The sequence below is a fragment of the Crocodylus porosus genome, unplaced genomic scaffold (assembly GCF_001723895.1).
Source record: "Crocodylus porosus isolate Cpor-Errol unplaced genomic scaffold, CroPor_comp1, whole genome shotgun sequence".
NCBI lineage: Eukaryota > Metazoa > Chordata > Crocodylia > Crocodylidae > Crocodylus > Crocodylus porosus.
Genome location: NW_017728918.1, coordinates 24,523,266 through 24,550,176, shown reverse-complemented (window position 1 = coordinate 24,550,176; position 26,911 = coordinate 24,523,266). Strand labels below are relative to the sequence as shown.

General features: G+C 40.6%; 1 protein-coding gene across 1 annotated transcript in view; it reads right to left on the bottom strand.

Moving 5' to 3' along the window:
* Nucleotides 1-553: 553 nt before the first annotated feature.
* Nucleotides 554-26,911, bottom strand: part of ROCK2 (Rho associated coiled-coil containing protein kinase 2) — a 94,461-nt gene continuing 68,103 nt past the window's right edge. Inside the window, exons 24-30 of the mRNA XM_019538136.1 lie at nt 26,733-26,909; nt 20,422-20,492; nt 17,927-18,015; nt 14,484-14,562; nt 13,954-14,215; nt 12,875-13,088; nt 554-1,999 (exon numbers count right to left, since the gene is read on the bottom strand). Coding sequence (XP_019393681.1) covers nt 1,996-1,999; nt 12,875-13,088; nt 13,954-14,215; nt 14,484-14,562; nt 17,927-18,015; nt 20,422-20,492; nt 26,733-26,909 — 896 coding nt within the window. The 3' untranslated portion in view covers nt 554-1,995. The remainder of the gene's footprint in view (nt 2,000-12,874; nt 13,089-13,953; nt 14,216-14,483; nt 14,563-17,926; nt 18,016-20,421; nt 20,493-26,732; nt 26,910-26,911) is intronic.

Genomic DNA, 26,911 nt, shown 5'->3' with positions numbered 1-26,911 from the left:
ATTTCTCCAATTCAGAATAGGATAGAACTTCCCACAATATAACAAAATCTCTTACATAAAATTTCAGTAAATGGAAACAGTTTTACTGTGTACACTTTTAAACTGTTTTATATGCAAATATGCATTACCTAAAAACATGCTGTACTTATGTAAATCAAAACAAGCATGGAAAGGATAAACAACTCTTGTTGTATATATAGGTCTAATACTTTAACAGCAATGATCTACCCATTTTAGTATTGAATGTAAGAATGCACAAACAACACTAAATTGAGGGCGCATAAACAAAGCTGAGGACATATCAGGTACGTTACCTCGTATTAGAAATAAAAAAATAACTATATTCATTTCCATTACCTATGGGGTTCAAAATCCACTTGTCATGATAGTGTTATACACGTTATAGTTCTACCCTTCCAAACATCTCAACACTGTTTCTAAAAAAAGCTGAAGTGAAATGTCTTCCTTCATTGAAAAAGTAGATCCTATTTTAAATTACCACCCCCCACTACATATATATAATATATATATATATAAAAGAGAGACCAAGGAGGAAGCTACATATTTCTTTTACTGTCAATATGTTTAACATAGCATACTGTAGTTGTATAAAACATGCATTTTCTGGGATAGTTATGAACACACCATGAATGAGCCCACATAAATTATATTTTTGTACAAGTCCAAGTAAAAAACAAAATCAGATGAAATATCTCTGAGGCCCTCTTTCCTAGCTATAAGTTCTCAAAACACACTACTGAAATACTTTCTATCCCTACAGCTATGTGCTAGAGAACTGGATTCTTAAATTTAAAATACATCTACAGTATGTTCCAGCCTCCTTTAAAGTTTGTGACAGTCCTCGGGTATTGTATTGTGAAATGTAAAAAGAGTCACAGATTTTTTTTCCAGAAATAAAAACACATCTAGGAGTATGTAAAATAAGGCAAAATTAAGTTTCATAGCACTTAATTAAGGGTAATATAAAGTCAGTGACTAATATTGGGCTTTGTTAAAAGGGCTGGGTAGCCAGTTACATGTACACATGAAAGATATATTAGTTCCAATACTATCAGTTAATGTTTCTGTAACCAATATGTTCCCCCTCCCTCAGAACCATTCAATATACATTCAAAATAGGCTGACATTGATATAATTATGTGTAAAAATAGTGCACTATTTTTTCTGCCACAAAGCAAATTTGTGTCCTAAGAGCTGGTAAACGTTTTTCATTTTTTTAAATATAGAGAATGGGCAAAGAACTTAAAAATTAAATTAAGGCATTCAAATAGGTAAAACAGAACTGCCCATTATGAAATAACTGAAACCAGTATATACTTCAAACTTTTCATTATACTAGCTGCTGAATACCGGCATGCAGCTTTTGATAAACATGTATGGATGATATAAACTTCAACATTATGGCTTTGTACAAGTGCATAGTTGCAACTGCAGTAAGTAATGGTATCTGATTAATATGCATAAAAAAATAAAGTGGAAAGTTTTTTTAAAACCCTCTTGCAGTATTACAGTACAATATATATACACAGTATAATGGTCACTTCTTGAAGATGAAAGTCCATACCACTTGGTAGATCTTTCTCCCATTCTTGCAAACATACCGATGACATCTGTCTACAAAAGGTGAATCTTTTCAGTTTAAATTTTCATTCTTTTCAATCCTGTATGAAATGTAGTGTGCATGTATGCGTCTTGACAAGAAAGCTTTTGTGGAACAAGAGTCTAATGGGTTACCTAAAAGTATCCTTATACTATTACCAACCATTCCTCATTTGATTGGTCACCCCAAGGGATTACAGGAAAACCCTCAGAGATTAGTAACTTATATTGCAGCAAAACTTGTAAACCTCTGATATATAGAGTACAGTCTCTCAGGAAAATATATATTTTAATAAATTTTGGGATATGTTTCAGTCTTATTTTAACGGGAAGAAAATTATCACCTTGAATTGTGACTGCATTCACAGAAGGCAGTTAGCTGAAAAAGAAGAAAAGAGTTTTGTTCAGGAAATGCAACACATTTCAATCTGCTGAAACTTGCTTAGAATTTTTATTTAAAACTTTTATTTACTGCTTTTGCACACTTGAAAAATATGCTACTCATTTGCAGTAGGCAGCACTATATTAAAACTATTGCTTCCCTATGCATTACAATCTCAAATGTAGTCTAATTTAAGAACAGCCACATTAATCACTAACAACAATTACTCAGTAAATGAAGCACATAGCTGCAGAAAAGCTGACTATAGCTGTCATGGTCCTTTTTTTTTTATAAGTAAATTACACCTAATAATTAATCAATATTTTAATTTATTATTTTCTGATGCCAATCTACTATATACCCTTGGTTAAAATTTGGTCTTGAAATGTAAAACAGGATATTGATTTTATGAGATTATCAAATGTATTTCCCAAGACCACATTTATACTTCAATAAGATAATATAACTATTCCAGTTAATAGTTTATTCTTAGGTTGCATATTCCAAGAAGCGATTCAAATACAAACATTGCAGTTCATTAAGAACTAACTCATTTCACTGAATTACAAATGAAACTCCTGTATATTTACTGTAGCATTCAAGGGATTCAAATCACTGCATTGCAAAGGCAATTTATTTTGCTTTCTTCTGGTGCATTGTTAGAAACTCCAAAAACACAACACTGCAAAGGAAAGCCAAGTCATAAATATGTATTTTCATAGCACTGGTAGAGAAAAACAAAATACAGAGATTTGGGGATCTCCTGTCTGCTAGCCATAAACAAATCATTTCACTTTAAAAGGGTATTTTTACTGTAAACTGATACATCTTCAACATTACAAATAAGAATTGACAAGCTCGTGAGATCACCTTTACTCCTCAAAATGGTTTTGTTTGTGAAGATTAACTGTGCTACCACTACTTCAATTTTCTCCCATTCAAGTAGGGCTGGCAGACGTGAATTTTGAAGAAGGAATTACAATTAACGGCAAAGACTCATTTAGGCTTAGAAGTGGCTCCTTTGAAAATACATATTTTTCAAACTGACCAGAATCTCATTTTCTTAATGCATGAAAATATTAAAATGAGATCTCCTGTTTCCTCAGCTTTAAGAATCAGAATCCAAACAGCATGCTTTTTTAAAAAGCAAACAATTCACTCCTCACTATTTCGATTTACCCCTTTTACTTCTTCAGAAATCAAAAACATTGTCATCATCATCATCAATATCATCAACATCATCAAATGACCAATCCCAGTCTTTAAATGTCAAATCAAGCAATCTGCAATAGGAGGTTTGATATTTAATATGGGCCACACTATAAAAATATTCCAAAGTGCAATGCCATCATCATTAAAAAAAAATACTTTGTATACATCAGTGATTCTCAACCATAGTGCAGCCAGATCCTCTGAAGGATGTTATGAGATAAGCAGATAAACTCAGGCTCAGGCTGATCTCTGCCCCCACTGCCTGGCCCCTCTGCAAGGAAGTAAACACTGAAATAAATAAATTAGTTTTTGAAACTGGGTGCCACTCAGTTTACAAAAGTTATGGAGGGTGCCTCGATTTCAAAAAGGTTGAGAGCCAGTGGCACATATGGTTCTCTGCATTCACATTTCATGGTAAGTAAAGTAATGAAAAGACTGGATATGAAAAAAGGTTAACTTTAAATGAGAACTTTTATTCCTCTACACTCCATATATGTCCATATATAAAAATATTCTAGATATTTTTACTTTAATAAACTAGAACAAGTTAATGCTCATGTAAGTCAGTACTATACTCTAGAAACACTGTTGGAACAGGTTACCCAGAGAGGTGGCAGAAGCTTCATCCTTGGAGATTTTCAAAACCCAACTGGACCAAGCTTTGGCTGGGATGATCTAGTTGGGGATGGTCCTGCTTTGAGCAGGGGGTTGGACTAAATGACCTCCTGAGGTCCCTTCCAATCCTAATTTTCTATGATTCTATGTTAATAAATCACTACATGGCATGTAGATGCCATTTAGCTAATTCATAGGATTTTTTTAAGCATTTCTATTTAAAAGATTAAAATTCCATACAAGACAACTGCCCTTTACTGTTCTTGTTGTCCAAGCTGCAAGTTTTAGGCATATCTGGTAGCTCTTAGCAAATACAAGGTTTTTCAGTTCTTTTAAATACCTGATAGCTCATACAATAGTCCAAAGAAAATAAAAATGTAAAGAAATCTGGTCTCTAGTTTATGAACAAATAAAACTTTACATTACTATCCATAATTTAGGAGGTTTTTCCCTCCCAAAACCCAATTAAATGGATTTTACGTCAAGATCTTAAACAACAAAGTAGGGAAGGGGAAAAATGCTCACTTACAGGAAAATGAGACCTCAGAAGAGAAAGTAAATGTCTGCCATCATCTTTAAGACACAGCAGGTGAATCTACACATGAAATTAATGTGCAGCAATAAACTCCAGAGCCATTTCAGCTAGTCCTGGGCACAGCGTCTAGATGTGCACCAACAACAGCAGCGCATTGCATCTGGGTGGAGTAGCCCTGGGCTGACAGCAGACTCAAATAGTCAGGCCCCGGGGGGTGTGGGTGGCAGCATTGGGCAGTGGAGGGGCTGGCTAGTGCACAAGGATGCTGAAGTGCAGGGCTAGGCAGCAGGCAGCTGCAACACTTTAGCACCCTCGTGCCCTAGCCAGCCTGTTACCATCTACACATCCATTTTGGCAGAGTAAAATGACTTTGCCGTAAGATAGCACTGTTGGGGACTGTCCCCGAAAGTACTATTGTAGGGCACAGTCAATTAATTTACTGTGCCCTAATACCTGTGCACGTGTAGATAGTGACACTTTAGTGTGGAGCTAATTAGCTCTGCAGTAAAGTGCATGAATAGATGCACTCTGCATGTGTTTGCCACATTTAACTTACATGCATTAGATCAAACAACATGGGCTTATATTTTGACCTTTAAGAAAAGCTGCCACTTAAATTGTGATAACCATTTATTCTATGAGCTATTCTACAGCAAGTTAATATTATCATCTGAAGAAAATAAAGTTGCCTATCATCTGGTGAAGATAAGGTTATTATTCTTCCTTGTCACAATTCAAGGCCTCAATTAAACTGATAGTCAGAAACTTGATGGGCTGTGTGTGGAAGCTGGTCTGCTTACTTTTAAATTATTAAAAGCAACAGCAACAACAAGAAACTTTGGGAACTATCAGGACATTCAATTGTTATAGAGCAAAATACTTAATGGCTTTACTGGACAACAACTTAACTCTTTTTCTTATCCAAATTTCTTATACAAATATATTTGTATTTGTGGAAAAATACAAATTCCTGATTGTGAACCTCTATATAATACAGCCGTGAGATGCATTAATTTGTCACGGTACTCACACTTACCAGAAAATCACGCTTTGCCTTTGCTAAATATTTAAAAACTTAATCAAACTAATCTGACAAGTTTACACTAATAAGATGATGGATGGAATCAGGCTTTTTCATCTTTAATACGTTATGATACTACAATACTATTCTGCACAATTATTTAGGCAGGAATAAAATATTTAAAAGCACAGGGAAATAAAGAATACTATATGATTTTTGTTGTCATTCTGACCTATTTCTGAGAATATATTTAATTATAACATCCTAGCCAAATTCATTCCTGGTGCATCTCTCTTGAAGGCAGTTAATCTAAGCAATTATGCAGTTACTTTAGCTGACAAAAGTACTTGATTTAAGTTTTTAAAAAAATACAGCCATATTAGAGCAAACATTATACGTGGGTTATGAATGAAAAAAGTTTATAACGGCAATACACAAGCATATAGAAAATCCAAAAATGACAAATTAATGTGTGCCTACCATCAGTCAAAAATATTTTAGATTATTTCCATCTTTTAAAAAAAATAGTTATCCAATTGACTTTCATATATTGTCATTTACAGATTTCTAGTTAGTTTACATAGTTAGTAGTATCCACATGCATAGCTGGATGAGACACAGGTCCCTATTACTTACTGTTGCTATCGCAAAATATACAGTATAGAAAAAAAATCAGTGAAGAACGATTCGAAGTGGAGGACCAGAACTAAAAAAATTAGTAACAAAAATGTAAGAGAAAAATTTCTACATGTCCTGTATTATACAAAAACATGTAAAAATATCACAATGAATATGGAAGTAGATTGTTATACAAAAGGGGAGGATTCTAAAATCTAATGTCTGAAAGCTATTGTGTGAAGTCACAGTCTATACTCTTCAAAGTTCAAAGTTCAACAATAGTAAGATATGGAATGATAGATGTTCATTAGATTACACACCTTACTTAGTTTGTGCACTCCAATAACAGTATTACCTGATCTAGGCTTCACTCCAATTATACATGCAAAATTTTTTTCCTGATTGGTTCAGGAAAACATTTTTCTTCTTCCTTTTCTTCTTTTGCCTTTTCTTCTAACTTTGTCTATCCATTAAAATGTTAATTTTAAATGCATAAATTTTAAAGCATTATTAAAAACAAAATTCCTCTAAATATATCTATCTAATCAAGCTCTCGGAATGTACATAAAAGCTTAAAGATCTCAACTTATTACCCCATGGATTAAATATTAAGATTCCTCTCAATCAATATTTATTCTCAAATTAAAATATTAGTGTTTACTTGGGTAGCTAGCCATTAGCAGTTAACTAAATTTGGTAAAGATATATTCCTAGACATGACTGTCAGGAAGTTACTAAAAGGTACTTTTTGGCACAGTTTCTCTAGAAGCAAACTTAGCTTTACGGATTTAGAAGGAAAGTTTGATTCCAAAGATAATTTACCACAGCTGTTCAGGTGCTAAAATGATGAATGAACATTTTGCTAACATTAACTTTAATAACTAGAGCATTAGCAATAACAGTTCTCCAAGGTGTTTTCTCTCTTTAAAATTAGGATAATTCTTCAGCAATCAGCCACCTCAGGGCAATATATTTGCCATCTTTCCCTCAATGTCTGTGTAAGAAATCCATAGGCTGTATCTAGACATTTATCATGATGCCTACTTATGTTGTACAAGGCTGTTTCAGAAACTAATGGCAAAACAGCTGTCCATGATATGGTTTGTGACAAAGTAGGAAAGTACACAGACGCTGGGAACAATGATAGCATTATTGTTTCACCAAGCATGGATTCACTAATGGCAAGTCATGCCTGGCCAACCTGATTGTCTTCTACAATGAGATGACTGGCTCTGCAGATGCTAGGAGAGCTGTGGATGTGATAATACTTTAGCAGTCTCCCACAGCATGATTGCAAGCAAGCTAAGGAAGTACAGGTTGGATGAGCTAAGTAAGTAAGGTGGATAGAAAACTGTCTGGATTGCGGCACTCAAAGGGCAGTAAATCAATGGCTCAATGTCTAATTAGCAGCCAGTATCAAGTGGAGTGCCCCAGGGGACAGGCTTGGGGCCAGTTTTTTTTCATTTTGGTATCTTCATGAATGATCTGGAAGACAGAATAGAGTACACCCTCAGCAAGTTTGCAGATGACACCAAGCTGGGTGCAGGATTAGATAGGCTGCAGGATAAGGCTAGGATTCAGAGTAACCTACAAATTGGAGAACTGGACCAAAAGAAATCTAATGAGGTTCAATAAGGAGAAGTGCAAAGTCCTCCACTTAGGACAGAACAATCCCATGCACCAGCACAGTCTGGGGACCAATGGGTTAAGCACCAGCTCTGCAGGAAAGAACCTGAGGTTACAGAGGACAATAAGGTGAATACAAACCAGCAGCGTGCCCTTCTTGCAAAGACGGCTAATGGCATACTGGGCTGCATGAACAGAAGCGCTGCCACCAGATTGAGGAAAGTGATTATTTCCTACTATTCAGCACTGGTGAGGCCACATCTGGAGTACCGTGTCCAGTTTGGGCCACCAACTACAGAAAGGATGTGGACAAACTGAAGAGTCCAGCAGATGGCAACAGAAATGCTGAGGGGACTGTGGCACATGACTTCTGAAGAGAAGCTGAGGGAACTGGGTTTATTTAGTCTGGAGAAGAGAAGACTGAGGCGGGATTTAATAGCAGCCTTCAGCTACCTGAAGGGAGGGTTGAAAGAGGATGGAGATGGACTGCTCTCAGTGGTGGCAGATGACAGAACAAGGAGCAATGGTCTCAAGTTGCAGTAAGGGAAGTTTAGGTTAGATATTAGGAAAAACTCTCTCATTAGGAGGGTGGTGAAGCACTGGAACAGGTTACCTAGAGAGGTTGCAGAATCTCAGTTCCTCGGAGGTTAAGACCCGGCTAGACAAAGTCTTGGCTAGGATGATATAGTTGGGGATGGTCCTGCTCTGAGCAGGGGGTTAGACTGAGGTCCCTTCCAACCCTAATTTTTTATGATTATTGAATGCAACTATCATTTACAATTGTGTAGAGAAGTAATGTGGTCCAATAAATGATGACTGCACACAAAATAGTCTATTTTCAAATTATTACTTTCTGAAACACCATTGTATAAACATGTTTATTGTTAGCTCTCTGCTACACAGAACTATATACAGTGCTAAAAAATGGTAGATTGGTTGAGGGCTCTCAAGCAGCACTGTATTTGAGAAATACCATATTTAGTTGAATAAACGGTGACCCTGATTATAAAATGACCCCCCCAATAATTAGGTTCTATATATGGAAAATGTATAAATTTGTTTATTGCTTTCCAGATACAGAGTCTAACTGTTGGAGGTTTGCCTTGAATTTGTCCCCTTCCCACTGCTACATCAGGGAAAATGAATCTGGGGGGACAGGTAGCCCTTTGCTCTGCTTTTCCCCAGTTTTTTACCACATAGTTCATTGAGCTGGGCTCCAGCAGTCTCAACAGCATTCCAAGCCATGGCAACCGTACAGCTCAGCACTGCTCAGTATGTATGTGTGTGTACTCCAGATACCCCTCACAAAGCATCCATGTGCTAATTAGCCCCCACTCATAAGTGGAAGCAGGTGTTCTTGTCATGAGACCAGGGATCCTTCAAAATGTATATGCAGATAAGGTGCAGGACAACCTGGTCTGCCTTTACTTCATGGAGGGCAGGGCCACATTAATCATACAAACCAGACTGAGAGAAGGGCCAACAAAGGGATTCTAGGTGAACTGTAAGCAACGTCGTGGCTCATGATTTGAAAAAGAGTTGGTGGTGAGGCGGACTACGCGTAATGGGCACTACCGTATGCCTTATTCAGAACTACACTAACCTATTCTTGTGGCAGGTTTCCATCAGCATGTTCACCCAATGTTGGCCATGTGTTTTATAATCATGCTCAGTGTTGGCTGCCTTTAATCAACTTCACAGTTGGTTTCCATTGCTGAGCAAATGCTGCTTTTGGCAGCAGCTTAACAACAGACCACGTATTTAGTAAAATTTCCTTGCATGTGATTATAAGACTAGGAGGTTTTTTTACCATGCCAACTGGAGGGGAAAAATCTTGTCTTGCATCCAAGTAAATACGGTAATGTGATGGCAAAGTTAAGGATCAGCATATTGGGGGAAGATTAACAGTACATATTCAGCTAAAAACTTATGTTTTCTGACTTGAGTCCTTAGTGTTCTACTTGCAACCTTCAATGTTCTATTTGACCTAAATGTGTTATCAACAGAGGCATTTAGTATTATATCCAAGATAAGGCCTGCAAGCTTTTTCTCAGAATATAATTTGCATCAGTAATAAAACCCAAAGTGAATGAGTATACAGCTAGTTGGAACAGTTTCTATGCAACTGGAATCAATCAAAGAAAGAGGACAGCTTGTGAAAATGGGGGTTTTTTGGTGGGGGGGCGGGGAGAGAAAAAAAACCATTCATTAGCACCGCAAAAACATCTTGCTACAATTCAACTGATAGTGAAGAATAGCCTTTAAAATGTGTTACAAATTAACTTATCTCTTTGGTGCATAACTTAAAACTAGTCTGTAATATGGAGATATCCTTCCAAGTGAATTTACAATACTCATTAAAACCTACCATTTCAGTACTGAAAAAGAAATAATTGCTATTATTTTGTCTCATTTCACACCAAAATACATATCTAAAATTGGCTACAGTGTAAATATATATTGTCACATACCTTAAGACTGATTCTTGCACCTATGTATCCCTGCACAACAGGTGATCTTACAGTTAGGCGAAAAGGCAAGGTAGAGATGCACCTTGTATAGACAAACTAAATCAGAGATGCATAAGCCTTCATGTGCAAGAGCTATTTTATCAGATGCTGTCAGTTCTTGCTCATGATAGGTTATATAAAGGTGCATCTCTACCCTGCCTTCTGCCCAACTTCAGATGAACATGGCCAAACTACCTTTCTTGTTTTATAGATAGATTAGACTTGCATACATCTGAGCAAGGCTTGCCTCAATGCAGCATCTACTAGCAGGCAAACATGGAGTATTTACCCTGTTTTGGGGTGGATTTTGAAGGTTGCCCTAAAGTCCTTGGTGTTACAGTTAACTTGCTACTAATACCCAAGTAAGCTAGCTAAAGTTAGCTAATGTTTCTATTGCATTAAAATGTAGTGCAATGTAAACATTCCTTAATTAACCTAAAAATTATCTTCCATCTCCTATGTAAAAAGTTAAGTAGGACAGACCCTGAGGGGGGTCTGAGGTGAGGAAATGACCTGACGCAAATTTTACTTGCATGAAGACAGACAGAAGACAAGGTAGGACAGTCTATTATTTACAGTTGTTCTTTAGCAGGGATAGATAGCACTAACGTAGTACTTTATATATTCAAAAGGACTCTAAACCACACAAAAACAAACACATATATTATATACAAAAAGTTACATTAAAAACATGATTACAGTTGGAAAGTCTATTACTCAAAGCCACAAAATGCAATCAGCAAGGTTGCCTATGCAACATTCAGTCCCTTTCTTTGTGGATGCATTCATATTCAGTATTATTTTTTCCCATTGAACTACTCTTGGAGGCCAGACAATACTCTGGGAATCAGGGTTGTGTAGTTTGTGAGGCTGTTGCCTGTAAGACCAACTATTCCATCCTCATATCTAATTTGAAGAAGTGCTACTTTTACAATCATAATATTCTTTTCAACTGAATTTGTGCAGAATTTCTCTCTCTTTTTTTTTTTTTTTTAAGGCAGGCTGCAAATATGGAAATTCTCTTTTGCGGAATCTTAGTAACATTATTGGCAGCAGGCCGGGAACATTTAGCTTTACAGCACAGACTTCTTCTTCTATCCCAGACTCTGGAAGGTAAGGTAGCACTCTATTGATCTCCAGCATACTCTGGCTCCTAGTCTCATGTGTCCCTCTTAGACTTGTAATAGGATCCTGCTTGCAGGGGTTGCTGTGTCACCCCTTAGTGTCCATGTGGCTCCTGACCTACTTGGACTTTTTTGGATACCCTCCCTTTTCTCTCTCCTGCCATGCCTCAATGTCATCAACTAATGTATGAAAAAGGAGCTACCCCGATATCCCAGGCTATGCCCTGGCCCTTCCTTCAGACAGTCCATCCCTCTTCGATACCGCGGTCCCCAGTCTCACTTTCTGAGAGCTAAATGAGCCTTTTGGGCCCATCCAGACCTTATAGTCTCTGTTAACTCAAAGGCTAAATTTGTGGCCTCCTTCCATCCCTTTAGCTATGCCCATACCTCACAAATGTTACCCATTATAACCTCATTAGGCCACTTCAAGGCCAACACACCCTTGTTGGGTTGTCTGCTTTCCAGGTTTGGCCCCTCTTATTTATCTGGATGCCACCCAGTCTAGTCCACTACGTTGAACCTGGCTTCTGTGTCCCAGACCTGATCTTGCCCCTTGGGCACTGGGTCCCTCACCTTTGTCTCCACCTGCCTTGAGCTGCTGGGCCCCTGGCACTTGTTTTGCCCTCCAGCAATAAAACAGCTTGCACCCTGTCCTGGTAGGCTCAAGCCTTGTGCCTCCCTGGTACCCCAGGACTTCTGGTCCTGGCAGCACTTTGAGCCCAACTCCTGGTAGGGCTCAAAAAGCAACCACGCACCCCTTGGGACCTGCACATCTTGCCTTTTTCATCCCACCCAGTCCACTGGTTTAAATCATGAACCAACAATTAACCTTTCTGGCTGTAACAAGACTCTGCGCTTGCCAGCTATACCGAACTCTATTTATTCTGTGTCCTGGCTCCCAGTGAGCCTTCTCCTCCTTGTGTATAGGTCCCCATGGCAGCACAGCCCTTTGGCTGGAGAGCTCTTCACCCTTCAGCCTCTCCCACGGCAGACTGCCCTCTTGGCTCAGACTCTGAGTTTATATGCCCTCCGAGCTCTGTCCCCTTCCAGTAAGGTGACCTATTATCTGGCGTGACCACAGGGCTGTTTATTAACCCCAGCCTTGTTGGGTGCCTTTGCTTGGTTCACAAGAACTCTTCCCTTAAAAGGGCCCATTTCATTTCTCTGTAACAGGGTAAGAATTCCCTCTCACAGATTCCTCATTCAAGTTTCTTAGCTCATTTAGTTCTAGTCACCTTCAATTCACAGGATGCTTGTGAGATTCTCAGTTCTCTCCCTTCCCACCCCCATTCTCCAACTAATTTCAGGCTTCCCCCATACCACCACCAATCATTTCCTGGCATTACAACAGGAAGCATTACGCAGCTTTAAGTACAGATAGTGCTACCTGCCTACTAGGTTTAGCAAACAGATTAAATATGGGAAATGAAATCCATTTCTTCACATAGCTTACTTAATGTGATGGTGGAAGGTCACATTTTAATGATGATAGTAGAGATAAAAATGTAGCAAAACATGTCTATGAACTGACCATATTCTGAATTATATAATTCAAAATGCCAAACTGACTATGTTTAAAATCATCATATTTAATAGCACTTGTTGCATCACCTTGGTTTGTTTGGAGGAAGCTGTCGGCTTGGCCGTCTAACAGACTGGTTTGGCTGTACCTTCATGGAAGTTCTAGGAGAAGATCGAGCAAAAGAGTCTGGGGCTGGAGGCTTTTTTGGAATCTTTTTCACCAATCGGCTGACCCATTTCTGCTGTTCCTCTGTAGAATTGGCTAACAGTAGTAGATTCTTTGCCGTTGAAATATCATAATATACTGTAATGAGAATTTTAAAACAAAATCTCCATATTAAACATTTTTATGGGGACTAATGTTTAAAACTAATGGCCAGATCCTTGCATTCCCACAAGTAGCAAATAACTGATAAAGTGGTAGAACAAGAAACTGGGATATAGTAGTCAGCTGAACCACCTTGATCACAATGTTGCCCTGAGAAGAGTTTATGATAGTGTACGTACAGCATGCCTTGTGGCATGACAACTTATGACAATGCATCTTCAACATGCTTGCAACAACCAAGGAGTGTTTCCATATGCCTACAGACCATACCTCTTCCCGACTAAACAGTCAGCTAAACACAGTGCTTTCTATCTTCCCAGCTTGGAAGTCTTTCTAAGATGGTGCATGTTTCTCATGCTACTAAGGAAAAAGTCAGTGTGGAACAAACATGTGCTGTTACAGTCTTTTCACTTGCCCTTGAGTTTGTGATACTTGAGTACAGAGGATTATGAAAGACATCCCAGAAACAGCAAATTTCTTCCCATAGGCATTCACACATCTATCCCACACTGCAATACAGCCCAACCCACTGCACAGCAACCCTTTGGGTAACCACAAGCCCTTCCCCATTATGCTCACAGCACTAAAAAGATGTGGTATGTATGTTCCTAATGCTGGATGTATGCCACAGCACTGTAATGAACTGATCCTTCCCAGGGGCGCTCTTAGCAACAAAGTTTGGTTTATGCATAATGGCAAAGAGCTATGAAAAATGCACCCAAACCATCTACTACTTTAGGCTGTTACTATCTTTACCTTGAATATTGTTACAACTTTTAGATTTTTTTGCTTCACGTACGTACTTAACAGGTAACCATTTATTTTATTGTTCACTATTTACCTTTGCAAGGTGCTATAATATCTTCCTTTTTATCCATGTGATCTTTGTGACATTTGATATGGCAACGACGGCACTCTAGGGCAGGAGGAGGTTTAAACATGTGCCACAGTGGCTTCATACAAGCCTCACAGTTGGTTGGAAAATGATACAGAGTAGGTATGAACTCATGTCCTTTGTGGCAAATGTAATTTGATTTCTCCCCCATGGGCTCCACAAGAAATTCTTGTTCCTTTTTGCTTTCCCCTTCATTAGCATACAAAATCTAGAGTCAAAGCAAAAGAACCACAACATTTTTACACAAGGAAGACTCATTCAGATCAACTATTAAATCAGCAAGGTTGAGGAATAAAGATACAAGTACACCAGAATGAATACTTTGATGTCTATTTCTGCGATCTTCTTTTTCTTATTTGGTAGTAGAGTCTTATTTAATAAAAAGATGTTAAAGCGTTTTTGAAGCATGTTGAACTATTTGATTAAGAAATCTTATCCTTTTGTTACTTTGCAAACACTGACATATAAGTCCATACCTGGAATATCCTGGGAATCTCCTTAGAATCTGCTCTGTACACATCGGTCTGTGTGACTGGCCGAACATGGAACAATTTGCTGAAGAAGGAAATTATTTTAGTAAAGAAAAAAAATGACATCCAAGAGTGTTATCTTGTTAACAAAATGTACTGATTTAGCATACACATCAACTGGCAATTTATACTGAACCTTAGACAACAGGATTCGATCTGTAAATTTAGCAACAATATTCAAAACCCTTAGTCAACTTTATTGAATTCCTATCCTCCTTGCCCTGTACACTGATTTGCTATACATTCAACCAAAGATGCAAAGCAGCCAAATTATGTTTATAAAAGTGTGAGTTTTAACAACTGCAATTGCTTTATTTCAAAAGTTTACCAGAAAAATCTTCATATACATAAAAGCTAGACTTCTGATCAGCTAAATTAGTTATCTGTTAAGCAAGGACCTACATTGCACTTGAATCCCACCAGCGTGCTACAGGTCCTCCCTCTGTACCAATTCAATTATATGACAATCTCCCCATCCCTCCCCATTCGTGTCTTTGTATTCAAACCACCCTCTTTATTTGATAACCTGCTCTGTGCAGGTGCTTTCATGGCATCGGATTAAGTCAGTTCTGAAAGCTTAGGCATCTTGAATTTAGTTGGGCCATAAGATGCATCTCTACCCTGCCTTCTGCCTGACTTTGGATATAGCCAATTCTCTCTGCTCAGGGATAGCATCATGTTCAGTCTAATAAAATGGACTGCAATCCATCTACACAAGAAACTTGCTCAGAAACTCTCAGATATCTTCTTTCTGACCAGATGCAAGCAGATGTAGATCATACCCAAGGAACTCCAAGTGACTAATCCACTGTGTTCTACCTGCCACACCACCTTTCCTGACAGGTTGTGCTTCATTCCCTCTGAGAAACTGAGGAACCACCTCATTATCAGCATTACAGCAAACAGAAGCAGCTCAACAAGAGAACTTGCAGAACTAACAAACAGCATACAGTATACTCGGACATAACAGCCATTTACCAAAAAGAGATTTCTGCATCCGGGCACAAAGCTATCACAAACACCTTTGCTCCTCAAAGGCAATGAAGGAAGCAGAATTCTGCAAACTTAAAATGCTGCAACAACAGCCCTACAAATCAACTGTGAAGTCATCAACCTATCCAACCACACTCTCAGCCCAGCTGAGGTACTACCCCATGGTCTTACTTTCTGCCCCATGACAGCTGTATGGAGACCTCAAAGCTTTTTTCTGCTGCCTAAGACAAAGGAAATGTCTTCATGGCAAGAAGTCACATAGCGATCAACCCACCTATGCAGGCAAAAAAGGACAGCTCCTAGACTCTACACCTGAGGGTCACAGCCCTACTCTAAACCTGTATATAAGCTGTTTCTGCCTCTGTACCCACCCTAACATTGCCAGAGAAACAACACTAACATTACAACCTCAGTCCTGCAGTATGAATAACCATACACAGCCTTAAAAACAACCCTGGTATTTTCATACAATGGGCTGATAAGGAGAGCTGCCAAGGAGCCACTATTGTCATAGAGAAAACAGCATATATACAGGACCTCAAGAGACAACTTTCCAACACAAATTTTAATAAACTCTTAACTGAGGTCCTCCCAGCACAATACCAGGAGGAAAGAAACAACCTCTTAATGATGCTGCTGCCTCTGAAAACACTGGAAAGGATTACTGCTTCCACTTCCCAGGAACATAGAGCAGGCAACTTTTACTTATTACCAAAGCTCCACAAACCTGACAACTGAGGAAGCCCCACTATTACAAGCACCATCATGGAGGGGGTTTCTGGCAACAATCACTTTATCCTATTTCCATATGCCACTGAAACTGCCAGCTATTTGAAAGATCCCAGATTTGGGATCCACTGACAAGATTCCGGAGAACACTATACTACTGACCATGGATGTCACGTCTCTGTACAACAACAGTAACCATCATGAAGACAGATTATAAACCATAAAGAACATTATTCCCAATGACAACACTCTGCTTCTGTTTCATTTACACTCCCCTGCTTCATCCTCACACAAAGGATCCTCCGTCAAACTGACTCTGGAATATTCTGCAAACACATTAATTACCTAGACACCACAGTGAAGGTTTGCAATGGCCATATCATCACCACGTTGTATTGGAAACCCATCAACTGCCACAGCCACCTTCACACTATTAGCTTTCATTCTAAGCACAACAGTTTATCTATCATCTACAGTCAAACTACATTAAACTGTAGCTGCTCTGCACTGACAAGTGTAAGGATCTGAAGCAGGATTTCCTAAAAATCATGATACAAGCCCAAAACTGCAGCCACTCAAATCAACAAAGCCAGACTCAGTCCCCAGTCTGACCTGCTACAATACCAACCCCAAGATAAAGACATCAGAATTCCTCTAGCTTTCACCTGCAGCTCTCAGCTTGAACACTTGGACACATCCGTAAAGACCTCTGACCTCAAACAGTCTCTTTCAGGCATCTAACTCCTATTCTCACTGAGATACCAGGTCTTGCAACAGACCTTGCAAGCTGTGCCTCCTCATTAATGCACACTATGTCATCAATGGACCAATTAAAATAGATTAGAACAGCTGAGATTCATTCATCTGCACCTCTACCAATGTCATATATGGCATAACCTGCTTACACTACCGCTCTACTGCCCATATTGGACAGATGGGGCAAGCCCTACATGAAAGATTGAGGGGATACAAATCTGACATCAAGTCCAGAAGTACACAAAAGGCTGTGGCAGAACACTTCAATATTCTTGGACTTCAGAGTAGCTGTTCTAATACAGTGAAAGTTTAAAGGCTGACAGTGCAAAACTGCAGAATAAGAAGTAATCCACAGACTGGATTGTTAAGTATGATCTAAACAGGAACTACAGATTCTTATCCTAGTACCAGAATTAGTTTTTGTGACCCTTTGTCCCTATGGTTTTTATTACTTGTTTGCCTTTCTCAGCACTTATCCCCCTCTCCTGTCTTCTGAATTCAAATCACTTTATTTAGTAACCTGGTCTGCACATGTCCTTTCTTAGCAGCTGAGGATGTGAGCTCTAACTCATGAAAACTTACACCTCTGATTCAGTCAGTCTATAAGGTGCATCTTTACTCTGCCTTCCGAGCCATTATCTGAGTTGGAGCTGTTCTCTACAACCTGCCAGTTCTTTTGCTCAAACTGTAGCACCTCATGCTTTTAGCTGTAGAAGTAGCTGTATATGGGAGCAGGTGTGTTTGTCTATGGGAGCAGTCAACACATATTGAATGACTGCAGTTTAAATACAAAAACATAGCTATTATGAAAAATATTTTCTATGCTGTTTTCTGTGCAAGATTCTCCACTAACGTTCATTTTAAGGTTTACAAAAACAATACAATGAACAATCTCATGGTAAAATACTTACTCTATATCTAACACCATATAAGGGTTCGATTGTTCTTTATCTTGTTCACTATCATAGAATAGAATCTTCTTACTGCTTACAATGACATACTGTTAAAAAAAAAAAAAAGATTACAATAAGTCTTTAAAACCTCCTTAAATCTTTTAAATATTTTTACTTTCCTTGTATAACAGTCAAATAGTTTCATAACAGTATTTTTTCAAAATTCTTCTCTTCAATAGTTAAATGGAAAACAACAGGATGGTGGTTTGAGTCCAATTTTGCTCAAAAAATTGTCATTTATATCACAGTTAACATAAAATTGTGTTAATTTGGTAATAAATGAAATCTCTAATTTTAAACAACAGTTAAAAAGAAGTAAACAATGGAACCCAGGTGCAATGCTAACAGGATACAAAGGCCTGACATTCTTTTATAGTTGACACATATTAGTAGTGACAAGTACGGCTGTGCAAAGCTTTGGTAGCCAATTCGATTTGGAGGAGATATGACCCGATTCAAGGACCAAATCTGTGAATCCAAATTAAACTGGAAGACCAATTAAAAGCTCTGAATCAATTTGGAAAAGCTTCAGAAAAGATTTGGCCACTTCAGAGATTCGGCCATAGATTAAACAGGCAACTGACACAGCTGCTTCCAGCTGGTAAGTCTGCTGGGGTTTTGTGGGGGGAGACTGAGGCGGGGGCAAGCTGCCCAGGCTGAGAGGGTGGGGGGCATGATGGTTGTGGGTGGAGAAGTGCTGGGAATGGGGGCTGGCAGGATGCAGGTTCGCTCCAGGCAGAAGGGGGCAGGCAGTAGGGCATAGCCTCTGCTCCCAGCACTGCTGTGAGCGCATCCTGCACCTGCCAGCAAGCAGCGACAGGGCAGAGCCTGCGCTCCCAGTGCTGATGCGGACACGGTAGTGCTGGGAGTGGAGGCTATGCCCTGCTGCTGCCTGGAGCAAGCTGCGCCTCCATCACACACACCCCACCCATGCCACCTGGGCAAGCAGCAGCAGGGCATAGTCCCCATGGGTCCCCCTGCCAGGGCAGAGGCAAGCATAGCTGGAAGAGCCACAGGAGAAGCCCCCATGGCCTCCCTGCCCAGCCCCATCCGTCACCTGGGCCAGCCTCCCAGCACTTAAAAGAAAAAGAAATAAAAAAGCCTTGTAACTCACTGGCTCTGGCAGCAGTGATCAGGGCCTCTGAGGGCTCATAGCAGAGCCCCCTGTGCAGTGCAGAGCAATGGAGATCATTTTCCTCCCCCACCCCTCAGGTGGCACCCGTGTGGCAGCCTCCCCAGCGTGCAGGTGCAGCGTGGCTCAGCAGGATGCTGCACGCTGTCTGGGACCTGGGGCAGCTTCACGTGTCAGCCAGAGCCCAACACTGCTCAGCCCCAGCTCCCAGCGACAGTATCCTGCTGAGCCATGCTGCACCCATGTGATGTGACAGCTGCTTCATGAGTGCCAAGCTGGGGGTGGGGGGTGGTGATCCCCATTGTCCCATGCTGCATGGGGGGGCTCTGCCACGAGTGCCAAGAGGCTCCAATCATCACTCCTGCAGCTGGTGAGTGTGAGGCTTTTATTGTTTATTTTATGAGCCGGGGCCAGGCGGGGAACGGGGCCGGGCAGGGCAGCCAGGTGGGGCTTCTCCTCCAGCTCCCCGTCCAGAGAGAGAAGACAGGCACAGCTGGAAGAGTCACAGGAGAACTTGCAGCTGCCCAGTTGTGTCTGCCTCTCCCTGGCCAATCCAAATAACCGCCAAATCTTCTGAAGCCGTTTTGGCTGAATCGATTCAGGACAGTGATCTGAAATCGGTCCTCCGAATTGGCTGAATCCAAATCTGAAATCGAATGCTTCCCTATTTGCACAGGCCTAGTGACAAGTATCTAATGATGCCTGTTTCAAGTGTCCAGTTTATAGGATACCAGTGTCCCTACCATAATTAGCACTTGTGTTATCAGTCTCAAGAAAGGAGCCAACGAATAAGTAGATAAATAAGAAAATCTCGTACTTAGAAAATATTCAGAAAAGGCAGATAGGTGAGGTAACGAAAAAAAGACTTGGTTTCACCAGTATCTATGTTCTATCTGTTCTGTAGAGTACCATCTCTCATGGGCTTAAGCACGAGTCATATAAAAAGACATCCATGTCTCACTCCTGGGTATCACAATACCTCACCAAGATCAACACTTAAATGATTCCCTTTACATCCCACACTTGATTTTCCACTTACCAAGTGCTTTTGCACCCAGATTAAATCAAATTCATAGCCTTCGGATTCTGTTGAGATTGCTCGCTGATAGATTCTCAAACAGCCACAGCTGCATGCGCTGCCCCCTCCCCTTTGCAGCTGAACAGCAACTTAACAGATTTTGATCTGTCAATAGTGTAACACAAGCAACTTTTTTCGAATTCTGATTAAAGAACTCTTATTTAAGAAACAAAATTACACACTTTGACATAGATGTATAATATAAAAGCCCAATAGCCCTAGTGCTGAAGTCAGTTTTCTCACCTTTTTAACCCATCCAAATTTCTTAGTGTTATTCCGGACTGGGAGTGATAACCAGCCCTCTAATCGTGACTCTGTAAACAAATATTAAAGCAAATCAGTATCTGAACATACATTCTTTTTGAGCCTCTATGCATTTGAAATAGTCTTTAATTTGAAGTCATAAAGCAAACACACAAATGCCATGGCCAGCTGAAGGGATGGGGAAAGAAGTCTTCCTAAAAAACAGCAAGTTTTTAGGAAACCACATCTTACACGTAACAACTAACAGCATGTAATGCAACTCAAATTGAGTACATGACCAAATATCTAATAATAAAATTATACTATTACACGCACACGTACATTCACATTCCTTTTTAGTAAAAATAAAACAAAGATGTTTAGAAATTAAAATGCTTATAATCATCAACCTCCAGCAATGAAAACTGCTTGTTTAAAAGCATTAGTATAGAATATATAAATATTCAGTTCTAGGGAAAAAGTTTCAGAATATGAACATACATAAAAGTACATGAAATGTAAAAGGCTGCACATAAAGGGTTATATTTAACAGCTATTGTACACGTGTCTACATACAGACACTTATAACTTGCATATTACTTACATTTTGCTATAGGAGTAGCCAGGCAAGGTTCTTTGCGTAGATGTGGTATCTTTTATTAGACCAACTGAGTTGTTGGAAAAAAAGTTCTCTGCTGGTTACTCCCTATGCCTGAAGAAGGCTGACTGCACCTGAAAGCTTGCTAAGAACTTTTTTCCAACTACTCAGTCGGTCGAATAAAAAATAATCACATCTACTCAAAGAACCTTGCCTACCTATGTCCTTAGATCAACACGGCTATAACCAAAACCCCAGCAGATATGGGAGTAGAGGATTTACAAATAAAACTAACTGTTCTCTGTCAAGGGCAAAAGCAAAATGTCAAATTCTGCCAGTGTAATCTGAATCCCTTGCTCTACTACCTTTTCCCTAGAACCTACATATATCACCATAGCTTTCTAATCTGTTAAAAGCCACCTCTGGCTAATTCTCTGGTCTTTTCATGCATACAGTACACTGTCTCACTGAATTATTTCATAAGAAATACCATATTTGTTTTAATTGAAGGTAAGGTTCCTCCCTCCCCCCCTCAACTATGGCTGAAAACCTTGTCTTAAATTTGAGTCCTAAGCCAGGATATGTGGTGGTTCAGCTCCGGCCAGAGCTGACCTTGGGTGGCTTGTGTGGTGGTGAAAGAGAAGGTCTGCAGGAGGAATTGGGGGGCACAGGGCAAGAACTCAAGGGAAACAGTGTGGTGGGGAGGGGGCACAAGGGAAATTATGCAGCTTGGGGGGGAGCATGGTAGAGCCTGCACAGCATGTCCCTAGCTTCACTTACTCTCGGAGCCAGCCCTAGCCCCAGCCTGGCCGAAGCTGCGGCCATTGCTTCCTGTCTGTCAGGCCAGGCTGGGGCTGGAGCCACTTCTGACTGGCCTGGAGCCAGAGCTATCACCCAGAAGGTAAGCCGCAGAAGCCTGCGGGGGGCGGCATGCAGAAGGGGGAGAGTCCACAGGCAGGTGACACAGGCAAGAAGTGGGGAGGGAGAGACAGGGGGGACAGATGCCACAGGGGTAGGTACAGGCAGTGCTCTGGGGGTAAAAATTTAAGACAACCCTCCAATAATTAGATAATATACATGGACATTTATAACAAATGTATAATTTTCCACGTATAAAATCAAATTGCTGAGGAGCCATTTTACATTTGAAGATGTTTTAGAGTCAGGTAAATACAGTAGTTTCTTGTTGCTAGTTTCACACAATAGGAATATTTATTCCACATTAATAATGCTTTTGAGAACTCAATAAATGAGATCTCATATTGGATTTATAAATGTCAGAATATCAACAGTAGTTAGAACCTAAAAACCAAATTGGGATCAGCCCTTCTCTATGCTTGGTACCGATGCACTAAAATCTCACCTCCCTCTTGTTAAAATCTAGTTTAAGATAAGAATTTGTCTTTGCTGTAATGTAGGTATTGGGCAGCATTGTTTATTTACCTGGAGTAACTGCTTTCTCATCAACAAATCACAATCTTAGATTCCTGCCACTGCACAGAAACTAAATTAAAAAATCCAAGACTTTGATTTTAACAGGGGGGCAACATGCCTGGAACCATGCAGTTCCTGGTTAACCAGGTAGTGAAATCATTCCCAGCAGTATAATAGGGAATGAACAAACAAAGAAACAATATGTATAGAACCCTCAATATTGCGGAAAAAGGTGGAAGGGAGGTTATCTATTTTGATGTCTAATCCATCTTCAAAGTACATTTGTGAGCTAAGTACCTTCAGTGGGGATGTACATTTACCTACGCTTTCCAAAAACATGGGGCAAGAATTCATGTCTGTCCCACATACCTGTTACATTATATTACTGTTCTCACTTGCCCAGCATCAGACATAACACACACAATGTTAGTGAAAAGACTGAATCCCACAATGCCAGACATGCAAGGAACACAAACTACTTGTTAATAATGTCACGAAGGATTTTTCATTACAAAGAACTAGTCCCATCCTACTTACTCCATCTCCCTTGCTTCACTTTTCTAAACTCCAAAAATTCACTTTGACAGGAGATAAATCTGATGGGAAGGTTCCCATCAGATTACTTTTGGGATCCATTTTTAATAGGAGCAGAAAAAGGCCAAGGACTACATCATAGCTTTCTAGAACAGCCACGTCGATCACGAGTGTGAAAAAAGAGAGGGGGGGGGCTGGGGGAGTATCAGGAAAGGAAGAAAACATGTTTGCTAAGAAAATGCAGTCATGGCAACCGCCTATATGCTCAGTAGACATAAACATGGTTTTGTCTGCCCTGCAAGAAATGTTACATACTAAACTCTGTCTATAAACTATTTGTAATTTTTAATTTTTAAAGACACACTAATTTGGTGAAAACAGTAAAAGTAATAAAATGCCCTAGACTAGAACAGTACAGCTATTATAAACAGAAGCTAGAAAAAAGGCCCAAATCTACACTGTTTCCTGTAAAATGAGCATCAGTATATACAAAGTGCATGCTGTAGAGAAATAAAGATGCTATTTTTCAGTATTATGACAATATTTCTAACTAAATTTTAACCTTTTGTGGAAAATTAATTGACCAAACAGATCCATATTCTAAGAAACTTTTAGTCAAATGCTAAAATGTGAATATGGCAATTAAAACTTTACATAAGTCCTAAACATAAGTTTTGTTCACTACAGTATGCATGTATTCATATAGAGTTTCAAGTTTGCAAAAATACATGATACATATATAGAATTTTCGTCATGCTGCTGGAAAAGTAACATTCTAAAAACCTGATACTGCCCTCTACACTACCAAGGATCTATAATTTATGTGTACACCTAGGGGTGTACCAATAGAGATTTTGGGGGCCGACAGCCAATATTTAAGGAAGCATATCAGCCGATACCAATCCAATACCCGATACAGTTGCCATCTGCCGGTAAGCCCCTTGTTGAGGAAGGGGAGGGAAGCAATGTGTGTGTGGGGGGGGCAGATCAACGCCCCCACGGTGAGACAGGGGTTGGGGCAGGTGCTGTCCAGCCAGAGCTGGGCAGGGGATGGAAGCGCAGTTCACGGGGTGGGGGCAGCTCCCGCCACTGCTTGCACACTGGGAGGGCAGGGACAGCATGTGCCCCCAGATCTGCATGGTGCAGGCTGCAGCTGCAGGTTGGAGCTGGAGCCGGTGCTGCATGGAGCTTTTCTTGCCGGGAGCTGGGTTTGGAGTAGGCTCCAGTGGCACTGGGAGAAGGCGGCAGCCACCCCAAATTTCACCGCAGCTCCACTCCCAGACCCATGGGAGCAGTGCCTGGTGCAGCCCTGGCTGAACACCCCGCGCTTCCACCCAAGCGTCAGGGAAAGCCACAGCTGCACTGGGCGGTGGCACAGGAATGGGAGCAGAGCTGCGGTAAAATCAGGGGTGGCTGCAGCCTCCTCCCAGGAATCACCAGAGCCTGCTCTGAGCCCACCCCGACAAGAAAAGCCCCACACAGCACTGACTCTGACTTCCCCCCACACTGCACAGATCCAAAGGCACACGTGCCCCCCACCCCGGGGGGGTGTTGATCTGTTCCCTATCCCCTCTTCCCTCCCCTTCCGACTTACCAGCTGGAGGCAGCAGCTGCGTGCAGCACGGGCATTTATCAGACAAATTATTGGCCCCATAAGGCTGATATCTGATACAGGTTTCCCTCGATTTATGTGGGCTGTTTATTGCAAATTCGCTCTTATGCGATAAGTATATTTAGACCCATAATTTGTTATATGTGAGGTAAATTCACTCTTAAGTGATCAGCATATGCACCCTACCTCTGCCCAAGCAGATAACTCTTTGTGGAGAGAGGAAAGGGCCCTGGACCCACTCACCCTAGTCCTGGCTGCAGCGACCCCAGGAGTGGCTGGCGCCAGCTGCCTGCAGCTGCTGGCTCTACTGTGTTCCACCTGTCCCCTGTGCCTGGACTCTGCTTGTCTGCACTCATCTCTGCTCCTGGGCTGTGCCATACTCGGGGCTGCTCCAGCATGGGCTGGGGTGAGTGCAGACAAGTGGAGCCCTGGGTGGTGCAGGGTGCGGCACTCACCCCAACTCCTGCTGCAGCAGCCCCAGGGGTGGCTGATGCCAGCTGCCTGTAGCCGCTGAGCTGCACCGTGCCCTGGTGCAGGCAGCTGATGTCAGCTGCTCCCAGGGCCACTCCAGCACAGGCTGGGGAGTGTGCTGCACCCTGCACCACCCGTGGCTCCACTTGTCTGCACTCACCCCAGCCCTGGAGCAGCCCTGTGAGCAGCCAACACCAGCTGCCTGCACCACAGGATGGTATAGCCCAGTGGCTGCAGGCACCTGGCACCAGCTGCTCCTCGGGTTGCTGCAGCTGGGGCTGGGTTGAGTGCTACTCTGTTCCCGTTGCTTTGCTTCCTTGTGCAGCCCTGGGAGCAGCACCCCTCCTGCTGCCCCTTCCCTAGTCCCAGCTTTACTCCCTCCCTCACCGCCATTGGAACCTATCCTTATATGTTACATCGTAAAGTGAGTTCGCTTTATGTGAATTTGATTTATGCGCCATTCTCCGGGAACGCACGTACCACACAAATGGAGGGAAACTTGTACAGGCAATTTTCTTCATAATTGGTACCGATCTGATATCAGACTGACTTATTGGTGCACCTCTACGTACACCTAACATTAAAACCAATTTTAGGCCTTACTCATGAATTTAACATTATACAGAAAAATAAAAATATCCAAAGATTGCATTGAAAGATTGCATTTGTGCTCAGAAGGTAAGCATCTAGATAGTTAAGTGTTCAAGAGGAATACTAAGGAGTTCTTGGGCATTCCAAAGCTTAAGCATATGTATTTAGGCAGACACACTGCATTGAAACTACTCTGAAGCTATGATTCTAAAAATCACCTTTTAAAAGGCTTCTGTAAAAAGTGATGGTTTTTAAAATATAGCTATTTTGGTTGAAATCAGAAGTAAAGATTTAGGGACTATATCGTTCAACTTAGTTCATGCAACATTTGATTAATGTTTTGGATTATATTCACCAACAGCATTTTTTTTAAAGAGTATTAATAATGTTAGCTTTGGGAAAGGAAAGGTCAAAAGAGACAGAACAAAATGTAAGTGCATCAAATGTTTTTCCAGGATGTCACCTGTGCTATCAGTTTCTGAAGGGGTGGGCTCTGTAGGGGCAGGTACACAAGAAAGAGGTTCCTCCTCTGAGTCAGAATCAGAGTCGAGAAGCATGCGAGAACTGGAAGGCTTAGTGGCAATACTGAGAGAGGTAGAAGAATGTTGGTAGGTAAAAGACATTGACTCCATTGTGTGGGACTGAGTGATGTGGACTAAACAGTACAAAGAAGGGAAAAAAGGTCAGAAAAGATGTTAAGACAGAAAAAAACTAGAAAGAGAATATTAGTTTTTTACATTTTATCATGTAACACAGTATTTACAAAATGGACACCATAAACAAAAGAAATAGTTATTAGTTTCCATGAGATACAGAATATATTTTCTTAATTCTTAAAAGCTTAGGGAAAAACCTCATTTTTTAAAAACCCGTTGAAAGGGCAGGGTTAAGGTAAAGACTGTTTCACTTAGTACCTGAATATTAAGTGCTATCAAGCTTTTGAAAATGTACAAAGGAATACAGAAATACCAAGTAAGGCGCATAAACCTCAGCAGGGCAGTTTAATACTTCAGCTCCTAAGGAATTAAATGAAACCGATGAAAAAAGTAATATTATTAAAAAAATACATACCAGGGAATCCATCGTCTGCCTCAGCATCCCCAGGGCCACTACCTATGCTACTATTATCTAGACCAATATGCAATGACTGCAGCTGTGAGCGAAGTTGTTCAATGTCACTATCTTTGCTGTCAAGTGTCATCTGCAGTTCAATTCGTATCTGGCTCTCTTCTGCTATTTGCTGTAAAAAC